The sequence below is a fragment of the Hordeum vulgare genome, chromosome 2H (assembly GCF_904849725.1).
Source record: "Hordeum vulgare subsp. vulgare chromosome 2H, MorexV3_pseudomolecules_assembly, whole genome shotgun sequence".
NCBI lineage: Eukaryota > Viridiplantae > Streptophyta > Magnoliopsida > Poales > Poaceae > Hordeum > Hordeum vulgare.
In genome coordinates, this window is record NC_058519.1 from 515,135,528 (window position 1) to 515,161,662 (window position 26,135).

The 26,135-nt window shown below is 42.2% G+C and overlaps 1 protein-coding gene and 1 long non-coding RNA gene across 2 annotated transcripts; both read right to left on the reverse strand.

Annotated features, from left to right (window-relative positions):
* Nucleotides 1-1,044: 1,044 nt before the first annotated feature.
* Nucleotides 1,045-13,226, reverse strand: LOC123426938 (betaine aldehyde dehydrogenase). Its single transcript, XM_045110860.1, has 15 exons — nt 12,956-13,226; nt 12,682-12,824; nt 4,102-4,182; nt 3,869-4,017; nt 3,411-3,503; nt 3,208-3,331; nt 3,027-3,092; nt 2,821-2,890; nt 2,572-2,648; nt 2,375-2,488; nt 2,047-2,124; nt 1,824-1,975; nt 1,675-1,735; nt 1,464-1,570; nt 1,045-1,382 (listed from the first exon to the last, which is right to left on the reverse strand). The coding sequence occupies exons 1-15, from the start codon at nt 13,068-13,070 to the stop codon at nt 1,292-1,294; spliced, it is 1,521 nt and encodes a 506-aa protein (XP_044966795.1). The 5' UTR covers nt 13,071-13,226; the 3' UTR covers nt 1,045-1,291.
* LOC123426940 lies at nt 5,272-6,328 on the reverse strand. Its single transcript, XR_006622340.1, has 2 exons — nt 5,739-6,328; nt 5,272-5,633 (listed from the first exon to the last, which is right to left on the reverse strand). It is a non-coding gene; the product is annotated as an uncharacterized LOC123426940 (long non-coding RNA).
* Nucleotides 13,227-26,135: the final 12,909 nt, after the last annotated feature.

Sequence of the window (26,135 nt, forward strand, 5' to 3'; positions counted from 1 at the left end):
GTCAGCAGTTTAAAGGCTGATTGTAACCGAACCGTGTTATCTTGAATAAACTCCTAATTTGATGCAAAAAAAGCAGTCTATAATTTGAACCATAGTATTATGATAGGCAACTTAGAGGTGAATCTAGTTAACTTCATAGTCATGGTAGCCAACTATATAAGGACTTCCAATTGGTAGGGAGTCATATTAGGAAAACTAAGAAGTTGCTTTTTTATAGTACTAAAGTTGTCTCCGTACTATCCAAAGTTGCTCTAACATTTTTTTATCAAAATATGCACATATGAAACCTTCTCCCTCCGTCTCAAAATAAGTGTTTCAAGCTTAGCATAAATTTATACTAGAGCTAGTACAAAGTTAAGACATTTATTTTGAAATGGAGGGAGTAGTTTTGAAGAACTCGTCACGAGAAACCCAATAATAAAAACGAATCAGAATTTAGACACTCAAATCAAAAGTTATAGCTCTTTAAAAACATGAAATCTCAAATAAATGCACGTGAGGGAGTAGTTTTGAAGAACTCGTCACGAGAAACCCAATAATAAAAACGAATCAGAATTTAGACACTCAAATCAAAAGTTATAGCTCTTTAAAAACATGAAATCTCAAATAAATGCACGTGAATCATTTCGTTTGAGTAAACACGGGACGTGAGGATGCACGCGGACATTTTTCTATTTATTGTGTATCGAATGTCTGATCGAACCATACTTGCTTTATATGGGAAGTCTGTCATCAAGGACACAGACATGGTCTATCCACGTCCGTGATTCTCGTTTGATTTTAGGTGATTCCTAAATAAGAAACGGGTTCTTTTATGATTTTGATTTTTCAGACCATGATTCTTCAAAATCGAGCCAAAAGAACTGACCCTAAGCCAGAAGAACTGGCCCTAAGTCTCGTCCCGAATTGGCAGGTCCGAGAGTTTATACCGGCATATTTTTCACTTGTGATTTACGCGGCAGCCTGCTTGGCTCGTCAGATGCACCACATTCGCAGATGAGCTCTCATTAAAAGGACGTAAACAGATATTGCCATACAACGAAAGCAGCAGAACGTAATGTCGTTTTTACTCTAGCAAGTTTCTGAGTTCTGATCAACCACATCTGTCACAGGCTCGACGACACGCGCTACCATAAGTCCATAACCAAGTTTGCCATACATACAATGGCATTATTGCGAAACCGCTGTACAGAAGTCTCCCCCCGTGCACAAGATCAGGATTCATCCCGTCCTCCAGTGAACGAGGCTCCATTCTCATGACATGGACGCCTCGTCTCAACTCTCAAGTCATCTACAGCTTGGATGGGCGCTGGTACCAACCGTATAGCTCATCTTTGCAGTACCTGGTGACTTGTTTCACGCTCAGGTAGTTCTCGAGGCCCCTGAAAGCAAAACAGCAAGGACGGTTCAGAGGATACCAACTGCAGTTTGTGAACCATAGCGCTCATGAAGAAGTAACTCACCATTCTCCTAGCTCCCGGCCGAAACCACTCCGCTTGTTCCCTCCCCACGGAGCTTGAACCAGAGTCGGTTGCGAGCAGTTTATCCAAACAATTCCAGAGTGAATAACCTGTAGGTGTGGGATTGTATGTTTACCTATCAGCTCACCGAATACCTTGATCTCATTGCACGTTTCAAAATTTACGGACGCGTTACAGTGCAACTTGAATCTACCTTTGCGATACGCTCACACCTCTCTAGATCATCAGAGATCACACCACCAGCCAAGCCATAGCTGGAAACAAAATGGTAGAGAAGAAGTCAAGCGAATGGTATAAGCATGGAAGTTTTTTCTTCAGGCTTGCGCAGATCAGTTAACTCACTGCGTATCATTTGCAAGCTCGACGGCTTCGCTCTCTGTCTTGAATACTTTCACACAGATGACTGGTCCAAAGACTTCCTCTCTCCAAATTTGCATTGATGTGCTAACGCCTGTTATAATAGTGGGTTCAATGAAGAACCCTTTTCCGAGATTCTGCCATTTCACATACGTAGCTTGGATGAATAACCGAGAGACAAGAACATGTAATGTAATTCAATGCTTACCTTTGGTCGGTCACCCCCATGCAAAATTGTAGCACCTTCACTTCTTGCTGTTGAGATGAACTTCTTGATCTTTTCATACTAAAATAAGAAAAGAAAAAATGGTTATCTATTATAAGGGAACTCTAAGGTAGTTGCAAAAGCATAAATAGTTTGCAAAAGAGAAAGTCAACAGTTTACAATTTATTGCATTGCAGGTCATGCCCGTTATCTTGAAGAAGAATTATCGGTTTTAAGTTCAATTTCACACCAAAGTGTGTGAACAGGTTTACTTAATTGTACATATTTTGCAACCAAACTACAAAACTGCAATACGCTCCATTTGAATTACCTGCCCTTTACTGATGACTGAACCCAGCCTGCAACCTTCTTCTAGTGGGTCTGAGATTTTTATATTCTTTGCCCATTCGACAAGTCTATCCAAAAATCGCTCTGCAATTTTCTCCTGTGGAAGAGTGAATCTTCATGTCATCTATAGAAAGAAACCTGATTTTCCAAATAAAATAAAATCCAGGAGAGCATACATACATGGAGAAGTAGGCGAGAAGTTGCACTGCAAACTTGACCACCATTGAAAAAACAACCAAACATGGCCCATTCAACAGCTGTTTCAAATTCAGCAAGACTTCAGCACACCAATCCACAATTAGCCAAGACTACTTATCAATGGAATGTGTAAAATTGGCAATTATTCTTCCATAATCCAGAGATTATGGTCTGGGTAAAAGTGGAAAAATGGATTAGGAGCATAGTGCAACATCCATGAGAGGAAGATACCTTTGTCAATGTCAGCAACATCATCAAAGATAACAAGAGGACTTTTGCCACCAAGCTCTAATGAAACAGGCTGTTCAAGAAGATAACACAAGTATATCAGAATAAAGGAAACATCAATGCCTAATTCACAGATTTCTTGCATCGGCTCTTTAGCAGAAGCATAGAACATCACAAGTTATAGCAACTGAAATATATAGAGAACACACCTTAACCATTTGAGCAGCAGCGGTCATTATCGTCTTACCAGTTGCAGTACTTCCTGTAAAAGCGATCTACAGAAAGGATCAAAAAATAATTTTAGAAGCTTGAGAATTGGGGATGATCATATAAGATTACAAGTCAGCATATCCATGAGCTGACTATTCATATTCAATGAATAGGTCTGACCTTATCCACATGGGGATGTGAAGCTATTGGAGCACCTGCGTCAGGGCCCAGACCAGTAATTATGTTCAGAACTCCTGAAGGCAGTCCTATCTCTTCACATATTGCGCCGAGCTCTAAGCAAGTTCTGTTTTTGAAAAAAAAAGAGTCATGGATACAATAATCATTCAAAGAACTGGACTTAACTAAAAGGCATCGAGCCTTACAGAGATGCCAGCTCAGATGGTTTTAACACAGCTGTACACCCAGCAGCCAGGGCAGGTGCAACCTTCCAAGTAGCCATCAACAGAGGATAGTTCCTTCATTTGCACAAGAGAAAGCAAAATAATTAGAACTATTAACTTCAAAGACACTGGGCTATCTAATTCAGAAGGCAACCAATGCAAAATTATCTTAATTCGATTGTTAATTAATGACCAGTTGTTTCTATTTAAAAAGTAAAACAAATGACCAGTGGTTTAACCTGTACTCGTATAAGATTTAATAGTCAATACCATTGAAGAAGAAAAGATCTGCCATGAACTACAAGACCTTGGAACCTCAAGGATAACATCTTAAGAAGTCTTAAGAAGAGAAAAAAATACAAGTGAACCTATGAGAAAATGGTATGACATCCGCATATAGTGTGGCTCAAAATCCAAGAGAAATGGTTGCAGATATATACCAGGGAGTGATGAGTCCAACAACCCCGATGGGTTCTTTAAGAACATAGGTCTTGAATTCTTCCATGGGCAGAGAGATTGGTGCATGTTGTTTTCCATCTAAGGCTTCAGCCAGAGCAGCATAGTACTCAAAGCATGCAGCGACATCGTCCTAAGATAGGATGGAAAATCATCAAACAAAAAATGGAGTGTCTTTACGCACACTAAACATTATAACGTGAATAATTGAAAATACCATGTCAGCAACTGCTTCATCCTTGGGCTTTCCAGAATCAACTGTCTCCAGCAATGCCAGATACGATATCTTTTCTTTAATCTGCACCCAGCATCCAATATTTCAAGAAAATTACTGGCAGTAACAAACATACTAATTAACAGACAAACATCCATACAAAACAGCGACAATAGGAACCCTCTCGTGCTAACAAAAATTCCAGCGCTCTCTTTTCCATTTCAATGCAGCAAACAGCACGAATATGGTAAACCTTACACGTGCTATATGTATATATGAAATTGATGTCAAATGCTAACATATATATGTAGAGTGCCTTCACCTTTGAAATTGATACCGTCCACCAGTTCAAAATTGATTTCATTATAACAGCAACACCATGTTCTGAATGAACAAACTTATCATCTTGCCAGATTCCACTCCTTAGAGCTAAAAGTTTTTTATTGGAGTATTACAAACTAACATGCCAAAAATTAAGTACTATTTTCTGTTGCATATGATGCTGTCAGACAACCTCCTACCATACTTGCAACATATATAAAAACAGTTCATGTGGTTTACAATAAAAAGAGTAACAAAATTCTGATAATTTTCAATAACTAGCCAAATGGCCAGCGTGATTGTGCAAAGTGTAGTAATGTATAATGTGTCAAGTTTAAATCTTAGCAAGGTTTGCTGTTTTCCAAGAGAAGGAGGGTGCCATCCCTGATTCGATGCTGAATTTGAATTCCTACTTTCAAAACAAACTGAAGTTGGTACATCAAATTTATCATCATTAAACATCTCCGCAAACCACATGATATGGAGGATTAGTGGAGCCATCAACCAGGTTTGCACCCTCTACCTCTGAATTACGAACAGTGGTATTGTACTTTCTTTTCGGAACTTTTTTTTGGCAAACTTCTTTCCGGAACATTTGTTTGGCAAACTTCTTTTCGGAACATACTTGTAAGTTGTAAGTTATTGATAACCAACTAACAAACCTAAGACGTTTAACAAATGATCCATCAACCCAAGGATCTGATGTTTTTCTTACTAGCGACCGTTTCTAAGTCTGAGAACTCTAGTAGAGGAAGAATTTCACTTTTAATTAGTCTTTCTATTCTCCCCTTCAAAATATGGCCCAAGCGACAGTGCCATAATTTCGACGAGTCGTGAGTTCTCTTTCTTTTCTTTTGTTCTTTGTTCGACGCGGAAACTTGCTCATTCACATTACACACATAATGCACTTTTTTACGAAGTGATAATAAATAAAGATCATTGTGAAGTAAAGCATCACCCACATAAGCATTATTAAACCATATGGCACACTTGCCATGTCCAAAATAACATTTATAATGGTTTTTATCCAAACATGAAACACTTATCAAATTTCTGTGACACGAAGGAATATATAAAACGTCTCTAAGCAAAAGCTTGAATCCGTCAGCTAACTCTAGGGAGATGTCGCCGACAGCTTCAACTTCTGCTTGAACTCCATTCGCGACTTCAATGCTTCTTTCTCTTCTTTGCGTAATCCGCGTCGAATGGAATCCCTGTAATGAATTTGCAACATGAACAGTTGCACCTGAGTCAATCCACCAAGTAGATTTTGAAAACTGTGTACAGGGATTCATTTACAAAGGAAACAGTGTTGTTACCTCTCTTTGCCATTATTGACTTTAACCAATCGGGGCAATCTTTCTTTTAATGCCCAGTCTTCTTGCAGTGGAGACATGTGTCTTTGTCCACTGGAAAAGACTTCTGCTGATGCTGATATTGCATGGGAGCTTTTCCATGTGGCTTTGAAGGGGAACCATTGCTATTGTGATTGTAGTTCCTTTTCTTATCCTTCACATAGTTCAGAAAACCACCATGTGAGGTTTTAAGTCTTTCCTCTTCTTGAACACGCATGACTATAGTCTTTTCTATGTCCCATTTTTCAGGCGACAAGTTGTAGTTGACAATAGAAGTCTCGAACTCTTTTGACAGTGAAGCCATAACCAGGTGAACAAGGAGCGCAGGTTTGAGCTTCAAGTCCAAATCCATGGGTTTCAACTTAGCTGCCATGTTGCTCAACCTGAGGATGTGCTCGGTTATGCCATGTCCACCGACTGTTTACTTTTCTGTCACCAGTTGTTTCAGCAACTGAGTGGCATAAATCTTTGAAGAAACAGTGAACTGGCTCTTTATCTTTTCAAGGTACCCCCCTACGGAAGTACACTCTGCAATTGAGCCCGCAATAGCGTTCTCAATCGTGTTCTTTATAAAGGCCATACACTTTTTGTTAGCAGGTGAACGCTATTGCGGGCTCAGTTGCAGAGTGTACTTCCGTAGGAGAGTACCTTGAAAAGATAAAGAACCAGTTCACTGTTTCTTCAAAGATTTATGCCACTCAGTTGCTGAAATAACTGGTGACAGAAAAGTACACAGGCGGTGGACATGGCATAAGAGAGCACATCCTCAGGATGAGCAACATGGCAGCTAAGCTGAAACCCCATGGATTTGGACTTGGAGCTCAAACCTGCGCTCCTTGTTCACCTGGTTATGGCTTCACTGCCAAAATAGTTCGAGACTTCTATTGTCAACTACAACATGTCGCCTGAAAAATGGGACATAGAAAAGACTATAGCCATGGGTGTTCAAGAAGAGGAAAGACTTAAACCTCACATGGTGGTTCTCTGAACTATGTGCAGGGCAAGAAAAGGAACTACAATCACAATAGCAATGGTTCCCCTTCAAAGCCACATGGAAAAGCTCCCATGCAATATCAGCATCAGCAGAAGTCTTTTCCAGTGGACAAAGACACATGTCTCCACTGCAAGAAGACTGTGCATTAAAAGAAAGATTGCCCCGATTGGTTGAAGTCAATAATGGCAAAGAGAGGTAACAACACTGTTTCCTTTGTAAATGAATCCCTGTATACACAGTTTTCAAAATCTACTTGGTGGATTGACTCACGTGCAACTGTTCATGTTGCAAATTCATTACAGAGTTTTCCATTCGACGCGGACTACGCAAAGAAGCGAAAGAAGCATTGAAGTCGCGAATGGAGTTCAAGCAGAAGTTGAAGTTGTCGGCGACATCTCCCTAGAGTTAGCTGACGGATTCAAGATTTTGCTTAGAGACGTTTTATATGTTCCTTCATGTCACAAAAATTTGATTAGTGTTTTATGTTTGGATAAAGACCATTATGAATGTTATTTTGGACATGACAAGTGTGCCATATGTTTTAATAATGCTTATGTGGGTGATGCTTTATTTATTATCACTTCGTGAAAAAGTGCATTATGTGTGTAATGTGAATGAGCAAGTTCCCGCGTCGAACGAAGAACAAAAGAAAAGAAAGAGAACTCACGACTCGTCGAAATTATGGCACTGTCGCTTGGGCCATATTTCGAAGGGGAGAATAGAAAGACTAAATAAAAGTGAAATTCTTCCTCCACTAGAGTTCTCAGACTTAGAACAATGCATTGATTGCATTAAGAAAAGTATGTAAAACAAATCAAAGAAGGTGCAAATCCAAGTACAGGAACACTAGAAATCATTCACACTGACATTTGTGGACCATTTCCTGTAAAAAGTGTGAATGGCTATGACTCGTTCATAACATTCACAGATTATTACTCCAGATTTGGTTATATTTATCCAATCAAAGAAAGAAATGAAGCATTGGATAAATTTAAGATATTCAGAGCTCAAGTTGAAAATCAACTTGACAAAAGAATAAAGATAGTGAGATCTGACCATGAGGGGGAGTATTACAGTCGGCACGTTCCATATGGCCAAGTCCCTGGACCTTTTGCAAAACTTTTACAGGAGACTGGCATAGTCGCCCAGTATTCAATGTCAGGCGGGCCTGAGCAAAATGGAGTAGGTGAAAGGCGTAACTATACACTTATGGATATGGTGCGCGGCATGATGAGTTACTCCAACTTGCCATTGGGATTATGGATGGAGGCGCTTAAAACCGCCATTCATATTCTCAATAGAGTACCAAGCAAATCGGTGCCCAAAACACCGTCCGAGCTGTGGACAGGAAAAATACCATCCCTGCAACACTTCAGGGTATGGGATGTTGGAATTATGTCCTAGAGACAATAATAAATATAGTTATTATTATAATTCCTGTATCAAGATAATCGTTTATTATCCATGCTATAATTGTATTGAATGAAGACTCATTTACATGTGTGGATACATAGACAAAACACCGTCCCTAGCAAGCCTCTAGTTGGCTAGCCAGTTGATCAAAGATAGTCAGTGTCTTCTGATTATGAACAAGGTGTTGTTGCTTGATAACTGGATCACGTCATTAGGAGAATCACGTGATGGACTAGACCCAAACTAATAGACGTAGCATGTTGATCGTGTCATTTTGTTGCTACTGTTTTCTACGTGTCAAGTATTTGTTCCTATGACTATGAGATCATATAACTCACTAACACCGGAGGAATACTTTGTGTGTATCAAACGTCGCAACGTAACTGGGTGACTATAAAGATGCTCTACAGGTATCTCCGAAGGTGTTCCTTGAGTTAGTATGGATCAAGACTGGGATTTGTCACTCCGTGTGACGGAGAGGTATCTCGGGACCCACTCGGTAATACAACATCACACACAAGCCTTGCAAGCAATGTAACTTAGTGTAAGTTGCGGGATCTTGTATTACGGAACGAGTAAAGAGACTTGCCGGTAAACGAGATTGAAATAGGTATGCGGATACTGACGATCGAATCTCGGGCAAGTAACATACCGAAGGACAAAGGGAATGACATACGTGATTATATGAATCCTTGGCACTGAGGTTCAAACGATAAGATCTTCGTAGAATATGTAGGATCCAATATGGGCATCCAGGTCCCGCTATTGGATATTGACCGAGGAGTCTCTCGGGTCATGTCTACATAGTTCTCGAACCCGCAGGGTCTGCACACTTAAGGTTCGACGTTGTTTTATGCGTATTTGAGTTATATGGTTGGTTACCGAATGTTGTTCGGAGTCCCGGATGAGATCACGGACGTCACGAGGGTTTCCGGAATGGTCCGGAAACAAAGATTGATATATAGGATGACCTCATTTGATTACCGGAAGGTTTTCGGAGTTACCGGGAATGTACCGGGAATGACGAATGGGTTCCGGGAGTTCACCGGGGGGGCAACCCACCCCGGGGAAGCCCATAGGCCTTGAGGGTGGCGCACCAGCCCTTAGTGGGCTGGTGGGACAGCCCAAAAGAGCCCTATGCCCATTAAAAGAAAAATCAAAGAGAAAGAAAAAAAAAGGAGGAGGTGGGAAGGGAAGGAAGGACTCCCACCCACCAAACCAAGTCCAACTCGGTTTGGGGGGGGGAGACCTTCCCCCCTTGGCTCGGCCGACCCCCTTGGGGCTCCTTGAGCCCCAAGGCAAGGCCCCCCTTCTCCCACCTATATATACGGAGGTTTTAGGGCTGATTTGAGACGACTTTTCCACGGCAGCCCGACCACATACCTCCACGGTTTTTCCTCTAGATCGCGTTTCTGCGGAGCTCGGGCGGAGCCCTGCTGAGACAAGGTCATCACCAACCTCCGGAGCGCCGTCACACTGCCGGAGAACTCTTCTACCTCTCCGTCTCTCTTGCTGGATCAAGAAGGCCGAGATCATCGTCGAGTTGTACGTGTGCTGAACGCGGAGGTGCCGTCCGTTCGGTACTAGATCGTGGGACTGATCGCGGGATTGTTCGCGGGGCGGATCGAGGGACGTGAGGACGTTCCACTACATCAACCGCGTTCACTAACGCTTCTGTTGTACGGTCTACAAGGGTACGTAGATCACTCATCCCCTCTCGTAGATGGACATCACCATGATAGGTCTTCGTGCGCGTAGGAAAATTTTTGTTTCCCATGCGACGGTCCCCAACATGGGGGTGCCCAGCTGAAGCCAAAATGTTTAATCCAAATATTGCAAAGTTAGATCCCAAAACAGTAAGTTGCCACTTCATTGGCTATCCTGATAGATCAAAGGGTTTTCGTTTCTACTGTCCAGAAAGATTCACAAAGTTTGTAGAAACAAGACATACGGTCTTTTTAGAGGACGAAATGATGAGGGGGAGCATGGTAGCTCAGAAAATTGATCTTGAGGAGAAGAGGGTGCATGCACCTAATCCGATGATTCAAGAGACATTTTTCTCGCTACCTGATGTGACTCCAACCATGACAACTATGGGAGAAGACCCGGAACCTGTCCTTCAGGATCCGACTGAACCTGTTGTTGTGAAAGGGAGGTGCAACAACCACTTTTAGAAAATGTGCCAGAAGTCGAGGCACGGACTGTGCCAGAGAATGAGGCACTTAGAAGGTCTAACAGAAGTAGAAGATCAACTATTTCTAGTGATTATAAAGTTTATAATACAGAATTGGTTCATATGGAAGGTGATCCCACTTCATATGAAGAAGCTATGAGAAGCCCTCACTCATCGAAGTGGATGGAGGCAATGAAAGACGAGATGAACTCGATGCGTTCCAACGATGTTTGGGACTTAGAAATTATTCCTAAAGGAGCCAAAACAGTAGGCTGTAAATGGGTCTACAAAACTAAGTATATGACTCTAATGGGAATATAGAAAAGTATAAAGCACGACTTGTGGCAAAGGGATTTACACAAAAAGAAGGGATAGATTACAATGAGACTTTTTCCCCAATCTCATGTAAGGATTCCTTCAGAATCATAATGGCATTAGTTGCACATTTTGATTTAGAGTTGCATCAAATGGATGTAAAGACGGCATTTCTAAACGAAGATTTAGAAGAAAATGTCTACATGAAACAACCCAAGGGTTTTATCATGGAAGGCAAGGAAGATATGGGATGCCGCTTAAAGAAATCTATTTATGGACTGAGGCAAGTCTCTAGACAGTGGTATCTAAAGTTTAACGATACAACTAAAGTTTTGGATTTAAAGAGAATATTGAGGATAACTGCGTTTATGCAAAGTTCAAAAATGGGAAATACATTTTCCTAATCTTGTATGTGGATGATATCTTGCTTGCTAGCAATGGTGTTAGTCTACTACAAGAAACAAAGAAATTTTTATCCTCAAAGTTTGATATGAAAAATCTTGATGATGCTTCATATGTTTTGGGCATTGAAATTCACCAAGATAGGAAAAATGGAGTCTTAGGACTATCGCAGAAAGCATATTTAGAGAAGGTTCTCAAAAAGTATAATATGCATGCGAGTAAGGCCACACCTGCTCCTATAGTCAAGGGCGACAATTTTGGGAAATTCCAATGTCCCAAGAACCAATACGAGCTCGATCAAATGAAAGCAGTGCCATATACTTCGACTGTTGGAAGTTTACAGTATGCACAAGTGTGCACTCGCCCTGACTTAGCTTTTATCACCGGGGTACTCGGTAGATATCAAGAGAATCCAGACATAGAGGACTGGAAGATGGTAAAGAAAGCATTGCGTTATGCGCAAGGCACAAAGGACATCATGCTAACATACGGAAGATCTGATTCCCTAGAGATAAAAGGGTATTCAGACGCAGATTTTGTGGGAGATAGAGATGATAGAAAATCCACGTCAGGATACGTGTTCACTCTCGCTGGAGGGGCTATTTCGTGAAAAAGCTCCAAACAGTCCATAGTTGCATCGTCCACGATGCAAGCAGAGTTTATAGCATGTTTTGAAACCACCGGGCAGGTGATATGGTTAAAGAAATTTATACCCGACTTGAAAGTGGTAGATTGTAAGGACAAAGGATATGCATGCGGATCCGCTAACGAAAGGCTTAGCACCCAATGTGTTCAAGGAACACTTAGTCGGCATGGGTTTAAGGGAAAGCCTATGATTCCTGGATCATGAGAGGCCCAAAAGTAACAGAATTTGTTTCAAAACAGAGAGGTATGTTGTAGCTGTCTGATTCTATCGACAATTGAGCTGTGACGATGAAACATGCTCTATGTACTAATCGGTGATGAAACTAGTAAAGTATAAAGTTAAAAGAAAAGTTGAGATCAAGGGGGAGAATGTTAGGATGATCTCTTTCCCGTGTGGGCCCAACGGCCCACCGGACCCCTTGCATCGCTCCCTGGTCGGGGGCGCCCAACCAAACCATGATTGAAAGGGCCCATGTGACCTGCGATGTATATAAAGAGGTGGGTGTCGGAGCACGCAGTACCAGGTTAACCGCGCCGTCAGTTACCCCATGAATATCCCTTTCCGATCTAGAGTTAGCGTAGTGCTCACAGGAATCACCGTCACCACCTCACCGCTCTCTGCCATCACCACCGTCACCCCCTCTGCCATGGCCAGAGGAACGGGCACATCGAGCCAAGGAGAAGGTAATCCACCATCTCCTACTCCCTACTACCGCGAAGTTCAAACCGATCCAATCCAAAGCAATCTATCAGTATAATCCGACTAGATCAAACTTTTCTACTGTATAAGATATGTGCAGCACTAAGGGCATCCTGCCCTTGAGCCCCCAAAACCAGCTTCACTCACACGGCAATAAGATAATGGAAACTCAGCAACTCCATGTGTGCATCTAACTTTTCTGACAAGATGTATACATTGAACTTCGGACAGGCATCAGATTCAGAGAAACGTCAGAGATTGGCACCTTAGCGGCGATCGCGTTCAGATACTTGGCACGCGTGGCCCCGGAAGCGCGCGCCCAGCGGCTCCCGCCGTCGAGCAAGAACGCGGACCGCGCGGCCGCGACGGCGAGCTCGACGTCCTCCGCGGTGGCTGCCGGGATGTCGCCTTCACCGATCACCAACCACACAGCAAAGCAACAAGCTGAAGTCAGTACGGTACTGATACAACACAGTACCAAGGAACATGGAAAACGATGTGGTGGAAGGGCGGAGGGGGGGACGGGCGGCGAAACGAACCGATGGTGTCCTCGGTGGCCGGGTTGATGACGGGGATGCGGCGGCCCAGGGTGGGCTCGCGCCACCCGCCGCCGATGAAGAGGCCGCGGCGCGGGATCGCTGGGGGCGCGGCCATGGCTACTCTGCTCCGGCGAGGTGGGCGCCTGGGTGGTGACGGTGGTGGTGCCGTGCCGTAGCAGGAGTATTATGAGGGCGCGGGGAGGAGTGGTGGTGTGCTGCTGCGGTGGCTCCCGATGCTTTCTTTTGCCTTTTAGGGTGGAGCGAGCACGTTTTCTCGTGATCCCGGCGATCTCAGCCGGCCCCGCAAGCTGCAAGTGTTGGCCCCGTCGCTATCCTCCACGCCTACTAGTGCGCGTTCATTTTTTTTATTTCTTTTTTAAGAAGTGCACGGTCATCCGGGATGGGTTTCTCTTTTCCTCTGCAGGACCCACCGTGACGTGACCAAGTTGTCGCGCGTGCGCGTCGGCCCACACGTATGTGCTTTTGCTCGTGTTGGGTGTGGCCCCGTCCCAGTCCGTCGCCCGTCGACGCCGTCCGTCACTGCCAGCGCCACCTAACATTCGGGATCAGTCGCCTTTTACATGCGGATCGTCGTTCGAAACCGGATCAAGGCACTGCTGGAAAAGATTCTCACACTGATTTGATGTTTAAAGTATTCTGCAGCTCAAGCTCGGGCATGCAGCCACGCACGCACGCATGGGCGCTGCTCGTCTTGTTGTTAGTGAAAAAAATAAACTCGAACCCGTGCAGCAGGGGTTGGGATTTTGTTCTCTTCTCCGTGTCATACAGCGCCGGATGCTCGATGCCGTGGGAATGATCGAGTCCCACTTCCCGGGGAGGGGAGAGAAGGGTAACGTGGTGAGAGGAGACCGATGCAAAGGGTGCGCTCAACGTCATTGGATCACCTTTTTCTCAGCAAGGCGTGTGGGTAGATTATTTATTTTCTTGATAGGAACACCAGGTTCTTTTTAAATTATTGAAAAAAAATCAGACGACCGATTTTCATTTTAAAATTGGTGGCTAGCATGCCTTTTTCTGATTTTACTGGATTTAAAAGACGTAGAAAATAACAGAAAATAAATGTAGGATTTGAATGTCATTCTCGATCACAAACATGATCTTAGTTTCTGGATCGCGATAACATCCACATAGATGGTATGTTCAACAACAGTCCACACACTCAATGATCAGAATGTCACCGCATGCATTCATAAGTGACGAAATTAATGATGTCAATATAAATTTTTTGTAATTTTAGTTTTTAAAATATTTTATCTTTTAAATAAAATTTTTGATTGAAAACCCTTTTTTATCATTAAATCCGTCTCGACGAGATCTTCAAACTAGATCTTATATTGATATGTTTCAACGACTTTTTTAAGTTAAAAGTTGTCATGTCTATTATACATAAATTGTCATCATGATTACAGTGAAGTTGTCATGATCTATTTTAACTACTTTTTCTTCTACTTTAAAATAAACTTTGACATGTTATAAAAAAGAAAATTAACAATCTAAACTTGTCATGAAGAATTACTAAAATTTGTCATGATCCATGAAATAATTTTAACACGCTTCATAACTAAAAAAGAAATATGTCGTCATTTATTTTTAAAATGTATGGTCACTCGCTCAAATTTGTCATGAACCGTACACTAAAATTGCCATGATGAATTACCTAAATTTGACATGATACATTAACTAAAATTTGCCATGGTTTACACAAAAAATGTTTTTCATGTTCAAAATACTAGAATTACCATGGTCAAAATACTAAAAATGCCATGATCTATAAACTCAATTTACGATGATGAATTACCAAAAATTGCCATGATCCATGAATTAAGTTTGTCGTGGTTGATTACTAAAATTGCCATGATCCATGAATTAAATTTGTCGTGGTTGATTACTAAAATTGCCATGGCCAATAAAAAAATTGTCGTGAAAAGTAGTTCAAATACAACGGTAGCTATAAATCTAGAATAAAAAACTAGATGAAACATGTCGTGACAACTTTATTGTCAACCCTTTGACAACTTCAGTGTGAACATGTGACAACTTGTAGCAAAAAAAACCTCTAAACATATCAATATGAGATCTAGTTTTAAAGATTTTGTCGACAGAGATTTAATGGTGAAAAAAATTAATTGGGTTTTTATTTAAGAGTTAAGACATTTTTAAGTTTAAAACCTAAAAAAGTTTCGCTGATGTCATATGTTTGATGTGACAAGATAAATGGTTATAGAGACGTGTAAACCATGTTGCCTCATATCGCACATGTGGGCGTATTATTTAGTTAGTTTGTTTGTGATGCCACATTCATAAACTACATGATCCCTTGTTTGGTAACGTTGTAAACCATTTGGATTTTCCGGGATCGCGTCCCAATTCACGTGGGTCGTGCTGGCAAGAAAATATTACATGTGTCTCACGATTTAACTGTTTGGTTTGGCCTAGGACGTCAAAGATACCGGCCCAAACCATGGTTATCCACTCCATTCCACGGGGGCAAAAGAATGGGACCTCCTATTTGCCGCTAATTGCGGTAAGGAATCGCGCGCCGCACAACGGTGGCGTCCCGACTGGGCCAGCTCATCTTCGGCAAGGACAAGCTGCAACGCACATGGGCTCACCCCAATTGGGTCGGCTCAGTTTATTTTTTGTTTCAAAAAATCCAATAATTGTTTTTTTATTTTTTATTCAAATTCTGCAACATTATTAAAAATTTGGAATATTTTTTCAAATTCTTGAACATTATTTCAAATTTCGGAACGTTTTATTGAAAAATCCAAAACATTTTTGTAAAAATTTAAGAACATTTTTTGAAATTACGAAACATTTTTTCAAATTCCAGAACATTTTTCCAAATTCCGGAACATTTTTCAAACAAAAATAAAAAAAGAATAAAGAATAAAGAAAAAGGAAAACAAAAAAGGTTCAGGAAATCTTATAGAAAGTTCCCAAAACCAAAAAAACACGGCTGGGAAAGTCTAGAAGGTTCCCAAAACCGGGTCCCCCGCAACCGTAATGGTCCACCCCAGATCATCCCTCGCTCGCCCTTTCTCTATGCGAAACGCTCGCAATTTGCCGCAACGTGCGGCGAATAGCATTTTTCGAGAAGAATCATATCACCCTCGTGGAACTAATCCACGACAAGAGGTGACAAAATGAGGTGAAGGAGCGGCGTCACACGAAACGATGCCGACGGAGGTGCGGGCGATGCCTCCAACAATGGTCGTCCTCTCTCCTGCAAGTTTTTACCTCTTCCTTCTCTTCTTCTCCTCCTCCTCCTCGTGTGATCTCACACGTCATGTATCTTGCGTGCTAGAATCATGGATGAACAAAGGCCAAATGAGATCTGAACATGGGGTGGAGTTTGGTATGGATCGATATGTAATGGATTTGGTGACAGCCAGGGATCAATCCAACCGTTATGTGGATTAATTCCACTAGTGGATTAGATCCCTAACAATCAAACAAGGCCTGATGTGCTTTTGAAGAACAAACCGTTCTTGAAAAATATGGCAACACGTATTAGGAAGCATAAGAGGTCCAAATCACTCTCCCCAATGGTTTTATGGGAGAGTTCATTGTTACTCCTATAAAGGATGTTGGAGTATCCAGCATTCTGGGCTCCTCACGAGCGAGAGATCCTCCTGATCATCTGTTGCACGGTGGCTTGCGTCGGGAGCTTCTTGGCATCGATGCGTGCCGTCTGTTCTGCCCGGATGGATCGTCCGAAGCGTTTGGCCCATTCATCATTAGGCGACATCGGGCGTGCGTGAGGGTGAGGGGCACCACCCGCTTTCTTGCATGTGAAGTCATGCTTGGACCCGCCTGATGACGTATGCCCTTTGTCGGCTGAAGCCGCAGGGTTGGGTCGGGTAGCGTTGGACCGGGGAGACCCTACTAGAAGGTCCATGATGGGCGGACCTTCCAGTGCGCGTGGGCCCACCAACATTGGGGTCGGGTCGACCGAGCGACCCATCCACTCACCGGATCGCATGACCAAACAAAGCCAAGAGCCCCTCCGACCAGTCTGTTGCGCGTCCAGGACCACTATCTTTAGGCGACCGAGGGTGTGTGGCGGTTGAAGCGGTGGCTCGCACGTGGGTCCCATTTTTGCTTGCTTCATTCGCCCGACGTAGAGTACTTTCCACAATCTAATATGATGTGTGACATTTCCTTAGCTTCTTGTATTTCCTTCCACTACTTGAATGCAATATAATTTTTGAAAGCTAAGGTACGATTGTGTAACAAAGATACAGTAAATTTCAACACCATGTATTATCCCTTTTTCCTTAGGAGTTCCAACACAATTCCTCGCTGAGTATGGTATCAGGTACTCTAACATGTTTGTAATTTTTCATGGAAACATTTCCAAAACATGTCCTATGTGGTTCCACTCCCAAAAAATAGGAAGCTTCAAACATTCCTTTCATATGAAAGTTAAAACATGAGCAAGCTTTGACTTCCATCAACGTGACTTTACATTGCAACCTACAAAATAATGTTGATGTATAATATTGCAAAATATTTGACACTTACATTTGTAAATGACCACCTTGCCTCATTTAGAACACAATATGACTTGCTATTCCATTGATGTTAAGCTTGTTACAAGACCATACATTAATGTATTCAATTAGCAAACCATGTCTTTAGTTCCTCTTTCATAAAATTCCAGGAGAGAGAGTTTCCACAAAGAATATTTTCCTTTGTGTGAAGAATTGAATAAAAATAGTGACATTATAATATTCCAATGAGGCAAATTTCCTTATAAATGATGAAAAAAATAGTTGCATACAATGGGCTTACGGTTGTTTGGTATGATAATACGTTCCCAAACTATATATGTCCTCATTGTGTTTATTCCTTCCCGCATTGCCACCACCCATAGTTGAGATCAATGTTGAGGATATCGCTTATTGTTAGCGTCTTGGTTAGCTAGGGATCAAAGATTAATCGGAAATCAGCCGAATAATTGATTTTATCGATCAACCATTAATCGGCCATTTTTGTGCAAATCCTAGGTTCACAACACTAAAATATGTTAGATTCAACACCAAAACAATATTCGACAGAAGTGTTAGCTTGTATCCTAGCTTTTGAATCCTCGTATGATAACAAAGAAAATAGGGCAACACTAGATATTGCATAATAAGGTCCACATAACACAAATAAATAATTTTTTTGTAAACTTAATACTAGGAATAGGCACGATTTATTGATAGATTCCCGAGGAATCGCTTGTTAGGGTGATAAGTCAGCCCAAATGATAAATAGTAAAGATATGGCATAATCTTATCGATCACCCCTCGATTAGCTATAAATCGTATGATAAACTGTTTTATCACATGATTTTTTGAACAATGGTTGATACTGATGAAAATTTTGAGCCTTCTTAAGAGACTTCCTCTAAAATATAGAGTGAGTTTCCCCCAAAACACATAACAATTATCCATAGATGACATTTCAAGATAATTCCTCCCACTTATCCTAAGCATGTCAGTGTTGGGAGTGTCACTTGTAGCTTCCTTCGGGTCAAGGTTATATTCCAGTATGATTGTCAACAATTCCACCCATGATCATAAAAATAATTATGTTCCTATTTTCCAACAATTTTTCTTTTTCATATAACAAATAAAAATCCTTTGATCCACTAGAATAACAATGAAAAAATCATGATGTGTGCTTTTTGGTATGTGATAATTTCGTGCCAAGATGGAATATTGCCTTCCACTCTAAGATACATATAGTGACTGTGCTAGATGAAGAATGATAACAACAAATGGCAGTATGCAATGCTCCTTAAAAATGGAATATAAAAGATATTCAATTACTCCACTCAATTGTGGAGTGTGCAGTATATTACAATGATGAATAATTCCATGCTCTTTACATGTTCAACTCATATATTCCTGAAGTGTACTTTCCCCCACCAATCAGTTGTTAAAACTTCAATATCTTTTAGTCGACTGATTTTCCACTGAGTGCATAATGTGATAAACATACTAAAACATTCTGACTTGTATTTGAAATAGTATAAACATAACCATATCAAGTGCATTTATCAATGCATGAGATAAAATAAATAATCTAGCCTCTAATAGGAGTCAAAAAAATATCGTAAGTATATGAGAAAACAAAATTTATGTGAAGTTTCCTTTTGTTATCTCCTTCCACCTTAATAAAAGGTGTGCTAGTAAAAATGTTCAATATATATTGTTAGAGCATATATCTCCATATGTGGTTTTGGTAATTGATGACAATTCCTATGGACTAATGGTTGCCTTAAGTTACATTTATAGGATTTGTCCATAGGCACTTCTTGAAGTCCATCTGTTGGGTTCAAGGAGTTTATATGATGACCAAGATGGTATTCAAGGTATTATCCAAAGTATGGTAATAGAGACACGTGGTTGATCAAGATCTCAGAGAAAGAGTAAATCAAGATGATCAACACACAAAGCGTACAAGATGTACCGAGAAGGATCAAGTGATCCCATGGTATGGTAAGCATTGTCCATTACGTGTTTGTGTACTAACCCATGGTCTTCGTGAGAGTTCTATGTGGGGGTTAGGTGTGTTTCCATGGGCTTGCGTCAAAGGGAAGATCTCATACAACCCATGAAGTATGACATCAAGTTGTGATCGTCATCAAGATTGCGATGTGCAAGTTCAAGTGGATCAACACGAAGATATCATGCTTGAAGCTTGCCGTCCATTGTGGTGGTAATGGGCTTGTGAAGATATGCTAAAGAGTGGCTCACCCATAGTGAGTATGGGGGAGAAATCAACTAGTCTTCATCAAGCCAACACAATCAAGAAAGGTGGTCCATCTTGAGGAAGCCAAGATCATCATCATCTAGCTCAAGAGGACGAGGTGCAAGGTATAGGTTTGCCCTTGATATGTTTTCCGTTTAGGATAGATTGTTGTACTATCAAGGGGGGATCTCAAGTGAGTAGCTTGATCGTATCGTTCGTTGAGAGCTCAAACCATTTGCATCCTTGCATAATACTTCTTGGTTCTTGTTTGGTGTTTCTCTTTGTGAGTTTTAGAGCTTATGGTCATCTTCGTGACAAGCTCGAGTTCATCGAAAACGGAGTCCATATGCATCTACTATGATGTTTTCGATGTTGGAGTTTTTGACGGTTCTTCATTCATAGAGGACTCACATCTCTATATCATTGGCATTTTCATATCTGCATGGTCTTAAGATTTCCATAGTACCGCTGCAGCTGGCGGTAGTACCGCTGCAGTCAGCGGTAGTACCGCTGGAGTGCCAGCGGTAGTACCGCTGCAGCCAGCGGTAGTACCGCTGGAGCTTGGGCAGAGAGTGGGGGTAACGGTCTGATTCCTTCCCCCACTATATAAAGGGGGTCTTCTCCCCCCTTGGCTTTATCCATCCGTTGAGCTCTTGTTCCACCTCCATTGTTGACATTCTTAGATCTTGCTAACTCTCAATCCCTCCAATGATTCTTGCTTGTTCTTGAGGGAAAAGAGAGAGGAGATCTAGATCCACATCTCCACCAATCTCTTTCTCCTCTATGTGAGGGGAACCCCTTGGATCTAGCTCTTGGAGTTCTTTGTGAGCTCCTTGTTCTTCCTCTCATATTTATCCATAGCTTTTGTTGTTGTGGAGGGATTTGAGTGTGAGGGACTTGACCACTTCGTGTGTTCTTGCCATTGCATTGGTTGCATCGGTTTGAGTTCTCCATGGTGATACGTGGAAGTGAAGTTTGAGAAGCTTATTACCTTTGGTACTTAGTACCCTAGATATTGTTCTTCGTGGATGCTTTGGCGTCCTAGAAGCTTGGTGGTGTCTCGGAGCTCAATCATTGTGGTGTGAAGCTCCGGGCAAGCGTCGGGGCCTCCAATTAGGTTGTGGAGATAGCCCCGAGCAATTTGTACGGGTTCGGTGACCGCCCTCAAGGGCCCCTTAGTGGAATCATGGCATCTTGCATTGTGCGAGGGCGTGAGGAGATTATGGTGGCCTTAGTGGCATCTTGGGGAGCATTGTGCCTCCACACCGCTCTAACGGAGATTAGCATCCGCAAGGGTGTGAACTTCGGGATACATCATCGTCTCCCCGTGCCTCGGTTATCTCTTACCCGAACCCTTTACTTATGCACTTTACTTTGTGATAGACATATTGTTTATTGTAATATATCTTGCTATCACATAGTTGTTTATCTTGCTTAGCATAAGTTGTTGGTGCACATAGGTGATCCTAGTTGTTTGTAGGTTTTGTGCTTGACATATTAAACGTTAGTTTTATTCCGCATTTGTTCAAGCCTAAACCTTAATTATTTTAAAGCGCCTATTCACCCCCCCTCTAGGCGACATCCACGTCCTTTCACATATGCTTAAAAAAACCATAGTCCTCCCACTAAACTTTAGAATTCCATAATCAATAAGACAATTTATGTAGTTCCAAGATATGTGACCAAATCGTTGATGATGTAGATAATCAAATTCCAAGCATGTGTTCCCATTGTTGGTATTCCTCCATATAGAGTTGTGTTTTCTAAATAAACAAATTTGGCTTTATAACTTACAATGGACCATCAAGAAAGATAGACCATTGTGTGAAAATCCATAAAGCACTATTTAAACATTGAGCAATTTTTCCACTCTTCCTTTTTCAAATAGCATAATTGTAATGCCCCAAGTGTAAAACCTTCCCTATTTGGATACTACTTCATGTGAGTCCACCTTGTCAATGCTATTAGAGAGTCCTATGCTTGTATGATTTCATGTGATGCCCCTTGTATTTTTCTTTCTTGCATGCATGCATAGCATATCATGTCATGCCCATGTCTTGAGATGTTGCCTTGTTGCTCTTGTGGTGATGTGATGCCTTGTGATGGTGTGCATGTGGTGATGTGGCTAGTAGACATAACATAGGTGGTGGCTTATGATTTTCTAAACCCCTTTCTCTCTTTATTTCAAACCCAAAATTCCTCTTACTCCTAACCTGATTTAAAAATGTCCTATGTTTGGGATATATTGTGGGGATATTGGAGTGCTGGATTTGGTGTTTTTGTAAGTGTTCTAAAGGTGCAAATAAACCAAAAAACAGAAACTAAATTGCTGTTTTGTATTTATTTAAGTTGCTCCATAAATTCCATTTGTATTTTATTTAAATAGGTTATTTATTTTCATGACCAGGAACATTTTTAGTTTGATTTTATCCACAACAAATAGCCCTGTGTCTATTTTTCTTTCTCTGGTTTTCTTTTAATAGGAATTAGCTCAGGGATTCTCTTTTCTCTATCTGTCGCACTAGATGGGCCTCCTCCCACCTAGTCGCCCCGTTCCCTCTCTCTCGCGAGCCCAGGGCGCGTCCCTTCTTCCTCGTCGCTTTCCAGCAGGGCACTGGGTCCCACTCGTCAGCCTCCCAGGTTCGATCCCCTCCGCTTTACACCGGAGAGCGTCGCGCACATGGCCGCGCCGCGTCCCTCTCTTCCCCCTTCGCCCTATTTAACCCCCTTGGCGTCCGTGCCTCGGCTAGGGTTCCTCCTACGCCGCCGCCATTTCCACTCGCATCTCCCTCCTCTCTCTGTCGTCGCCGCGAGGTAAGCAGATCGGCTCCGCCATGGCCGAGCCGTGAAGGAGGTCGTCGCCGTTGCTATGGTGCTCCTTCCTCCTCGTCGAAGGGTCCGGAAGCTTGCAGCGTTATACAGGAGCTCGTTCCCGTTGCCGGATCGTCTTCATCACCTCTGCTTCCTCTTCTTCCCGACGGTGCATCTTCTCCAACGAGCTTCTTCGCCGACGCGCTTCTTCCTACTACTTCCTCTACGGGCACCTTCCTCCTCGACCCGTATGTGAGGTAGTACTCCTCCTCCTTCCTCCCTGTCCCAGATCGAGAGCCGTAGCTGTAGAATCATCGGCGTGTCGCCTCTGTCACCGGAGCCGCCGTGCTGCATGGATCCATCGGTGTAGGGCCTCTCGGGGCAGTAGTCGCGGTAGAAATGGAACCGTGGTTGCCCAAGCAACCTTCCATATAGCGGCCGTAGTTCAATTTGTAGCACAACGCCGGCGAGAACCTTCCCCTGTTCCGGCCATCGTCTGTCAGTGGAGATGCAGGAGGGGATACTCAAAAGAGTTATGCCCCCTTCTCTGTCAGATGCCGATCAGTAGCGTAGTGGTAGTGGTGCTGTGTGCCTGATGAGAGGGCGTGGGTTCGAATCCGCCCTCGGCACCTTTTGTTTTGATTTGTTTCGGTACAGTGAGCTACAGGGGGAAACCTTACCCTGTGGGAGCCCCCTTCCCTGTCGAATGCAGTGACAGTGGTTTGAGCTCTGTGTTGTAACCAGCAGATCTGGGGTTCGATCCCAGACCCTGCCCATTTTTTTCTTTCCTTCTTCTTTTATTTTTTTCCCTTTGTTGTTTTATATATATGCAGCCCCTCTTCATTGTAGTTTGTAGATATTTTTGCACATGTAGGTTGGTGTTTTACCCCCTCTCATAATCTGCATGGAAGTTTAGTGCGTTGCTAGCTTATGAATCCATGTTGATGCATTGTGTGTGTATGTAGATGCATTTAGTAGAGCAAATGTAGGTTGTTTTATACTTGCAGGTTTGCAAGCTTAGTGTTTTTTTATGTGTTGCACTAGTTTTCTTGTGTAGTGCATCTTATAAGATTTAGTGGAGTGTGTATATGTGTGTGGATGGTCTCCCCCTCACCACATATATTTTGGTGTGTGGGGGCATGCACTAGTGATGCTTGCTATGAATAGCATGTGTAGGTTTGTGTTTCGATCAAGAGCATGTTGTAGTGTGGTGTATTGGAGTAGATGGTGTGTGTGATCACCCCACCTTTGCAAGTCAATTATGCACCTTCACATGACCATATGTGAGTGGGCATGATGTCTTGTGTGTGTGGATAGCTTGGTAGATGATCTTGGATGATGATGTGCTATGACACACATACATGGGATCAAAACCCTCATGTCACTTTTGTTGTTGTTGCACATGAACAAGTAACTATATAGGAGTGGACATAGTGATGTGCACATGAGATGATGCACTATTTACTATGTATGTTTCTAGTAGATTTTCTTTCCTTGTTTGTGGTCACTTGCTCCAAGTAAGTGCATAGATATTATATATGATTTTGGGGTAGAATCTCCCAAGGAATCCATTGGTGAACTTAGTTTTTCCATTGGAACACTTTCTGGAGATGACATATTCAGATTTGTTCTAAGTTTAGTCCTTGTTTCCATGGAGTGAGAGGAGCCCAAGGGCATGTTATCTTGTTGTGGCAGTAGAGGGTGATCCCCTCTATAGCTTGTTGGAGTCATTTATCACTTAGGGCATCTTGTGTGCAAGTTGTGCCTAGACAAAGTGGGCATGTGGCTGAAATTCCAGATTAGTGAGAATCTGTTTATATTTTCTTCTCTTGTTGATGAGGTTGTGCAGGTCAATGTGTTGTGATCTAGCCTTAGCTTTCAACTGGAAAGTTGAATCTGATATGTTTGTCTAGATCCCTATAAATTTTCATTCCATTTGGAGTCCTGTAGATATTGTTTTGGCTGCTGTCAAAATGCTTCAGAGCATAGATAGATAGTGAGAATCTGGAATTTTCACTAAGTCCCTGAAATCTGGTATTTTTGGGCAAGTTCGCAGCCTTGTAACTTTCTGTGTTTAATTCCTTTGTGTGTGATTATTGCTTGTGCTTGCATTACTCTTGGATAGCTACAGCCACATATATTGTTTGTCATATTTGGGTGGCTGTAGGTGCTTTGCATGTAGCTCACAAAGTGCTATGATGCAGTTTATGGCAGATTGTGTAGTTTTGTCATTTTGATGTTTGTGAGTGCTTAGTTGATGATGTGGTGTTCTTCTTTGCTCCACCCCATTCATGTTGGTTTGTTTTATGTCTTGGCTACCTGGAAACACCAGAGTTGAGCCATTGGAGTGTGTTGTGATGAATTTGACACGCAGGGCTTCATATCTTGTTTCATTGATTCCCGTTGATCCGTAGCTCCGTTTGTAATGTTCTTTATATGATTTTGCATCGTTTTCACGAGACGCATATGATAATGTCATTCTCATGCATGTCAAAATAGCTTAGGATGCAGTTATGTCCAGGAACATGTATTTACTTCTCATGCTTGTGCTAGTGATAGAAATAGTGATGCATGCTCATATTCATCTCATGCATCATGTGCTTGTTGCATCTTGAGGTGCTGTTGTTCATTGGATGTTATTATTATGTTGGGTAGCACCGGGATCGTAGAATGAGTACGTGGATTCGGGAGAGTACGTGCAGGATGATCAAGAACCATTCCAAGCTGAGGATATCATAGGCAAGATGATATGACCTTGATTCCATCTCTGGACTTGTTATGCTAGTTTACGTTTCCTTGTCATATGCTCACTACCTACCACTGAAATAATTGCCTCCTGTTATGCCATGAACCCAAACACTTATCCCTTCCTAGCAAATCTTGAATGGCTAAGTAGGCTTTGCTCATCTACTAATGTTAGCATTGCTAGATGCAGGTGCTTTGCCTCATGTGATAACATGAGATTGATATCCTTATCTTAATTCTGTTATTTAATTTAATGCACCTATATACTTGGTAAATAATGGAAGGCCTAGCCTTTTGCCGGGTGCTTTGTTCCGTTATTGCCGCCATAGTTACCGGCTACCGTTGTTTGATTCCATATTGATCGCTCCTAACACGTTCGAGGTTGTTATGGGGACCCCCTCGATAAATCGCGTAGTGTTAAGACTTGTCCGGCAGGACTCAACATTGGTGTTAATTTGCTAATCACTTAATAATAAACTGCATAGGGAATGGCCTCCCTGAGGAATTTAATCAACAACCTGGGCCAGTGCTCCTCATGAGTGTTGGTCCAAACTGGGCACTGCTTGGGGCCAACTCAGGGCAACTTGAGTGATTTCTATCAGGCCATCGTGCGCGTAGCTCATCCGTCGTGTCCTGAGACTGAGATACGCGGCTCTTATCAGGGTCGTCGACACGACGGGAGGTCCTCCTAGTCTTGTCTTACCTTAGCGATATATCTTGCGTATAGGAATCTCGGTGAAGCTTTGGTTCTCCCCAGAGTTGAGGTTTTCCTCTAAGGAATTCGACGAGATCACGAGATTCGTGATAGAGGATTACTTTGCGGCCTATGTACGTTTGTGATGGACTAGTTGGAGCA

Excerpts from the sequence above, each read along its gene's own strand:
- LOC123426938 (XM_045110860.1), bottom strand. The coding sequence starts at position 13,070 with ATGGCCGCGCCCCCAGCGATCCCGCGCCGCGGCCTCTTCATCGGCGGC. Across the intron at positions 1,976-2,046 it reads ATGGGGGTGACCGACCAAAG|AATCTCGGAAAAGGGTTCTT; the intron begins GTAAGCATTGAA and ends GTGAAATGGCAG. Across the intron at positions 1,383-1,463 it reads GGCCGGGAGCTAGGAGAATG|GGGCCTCGAGAACTACCTGA; the intron begins GTGAGTTACTTC and ends TTTTGCTTTCAG.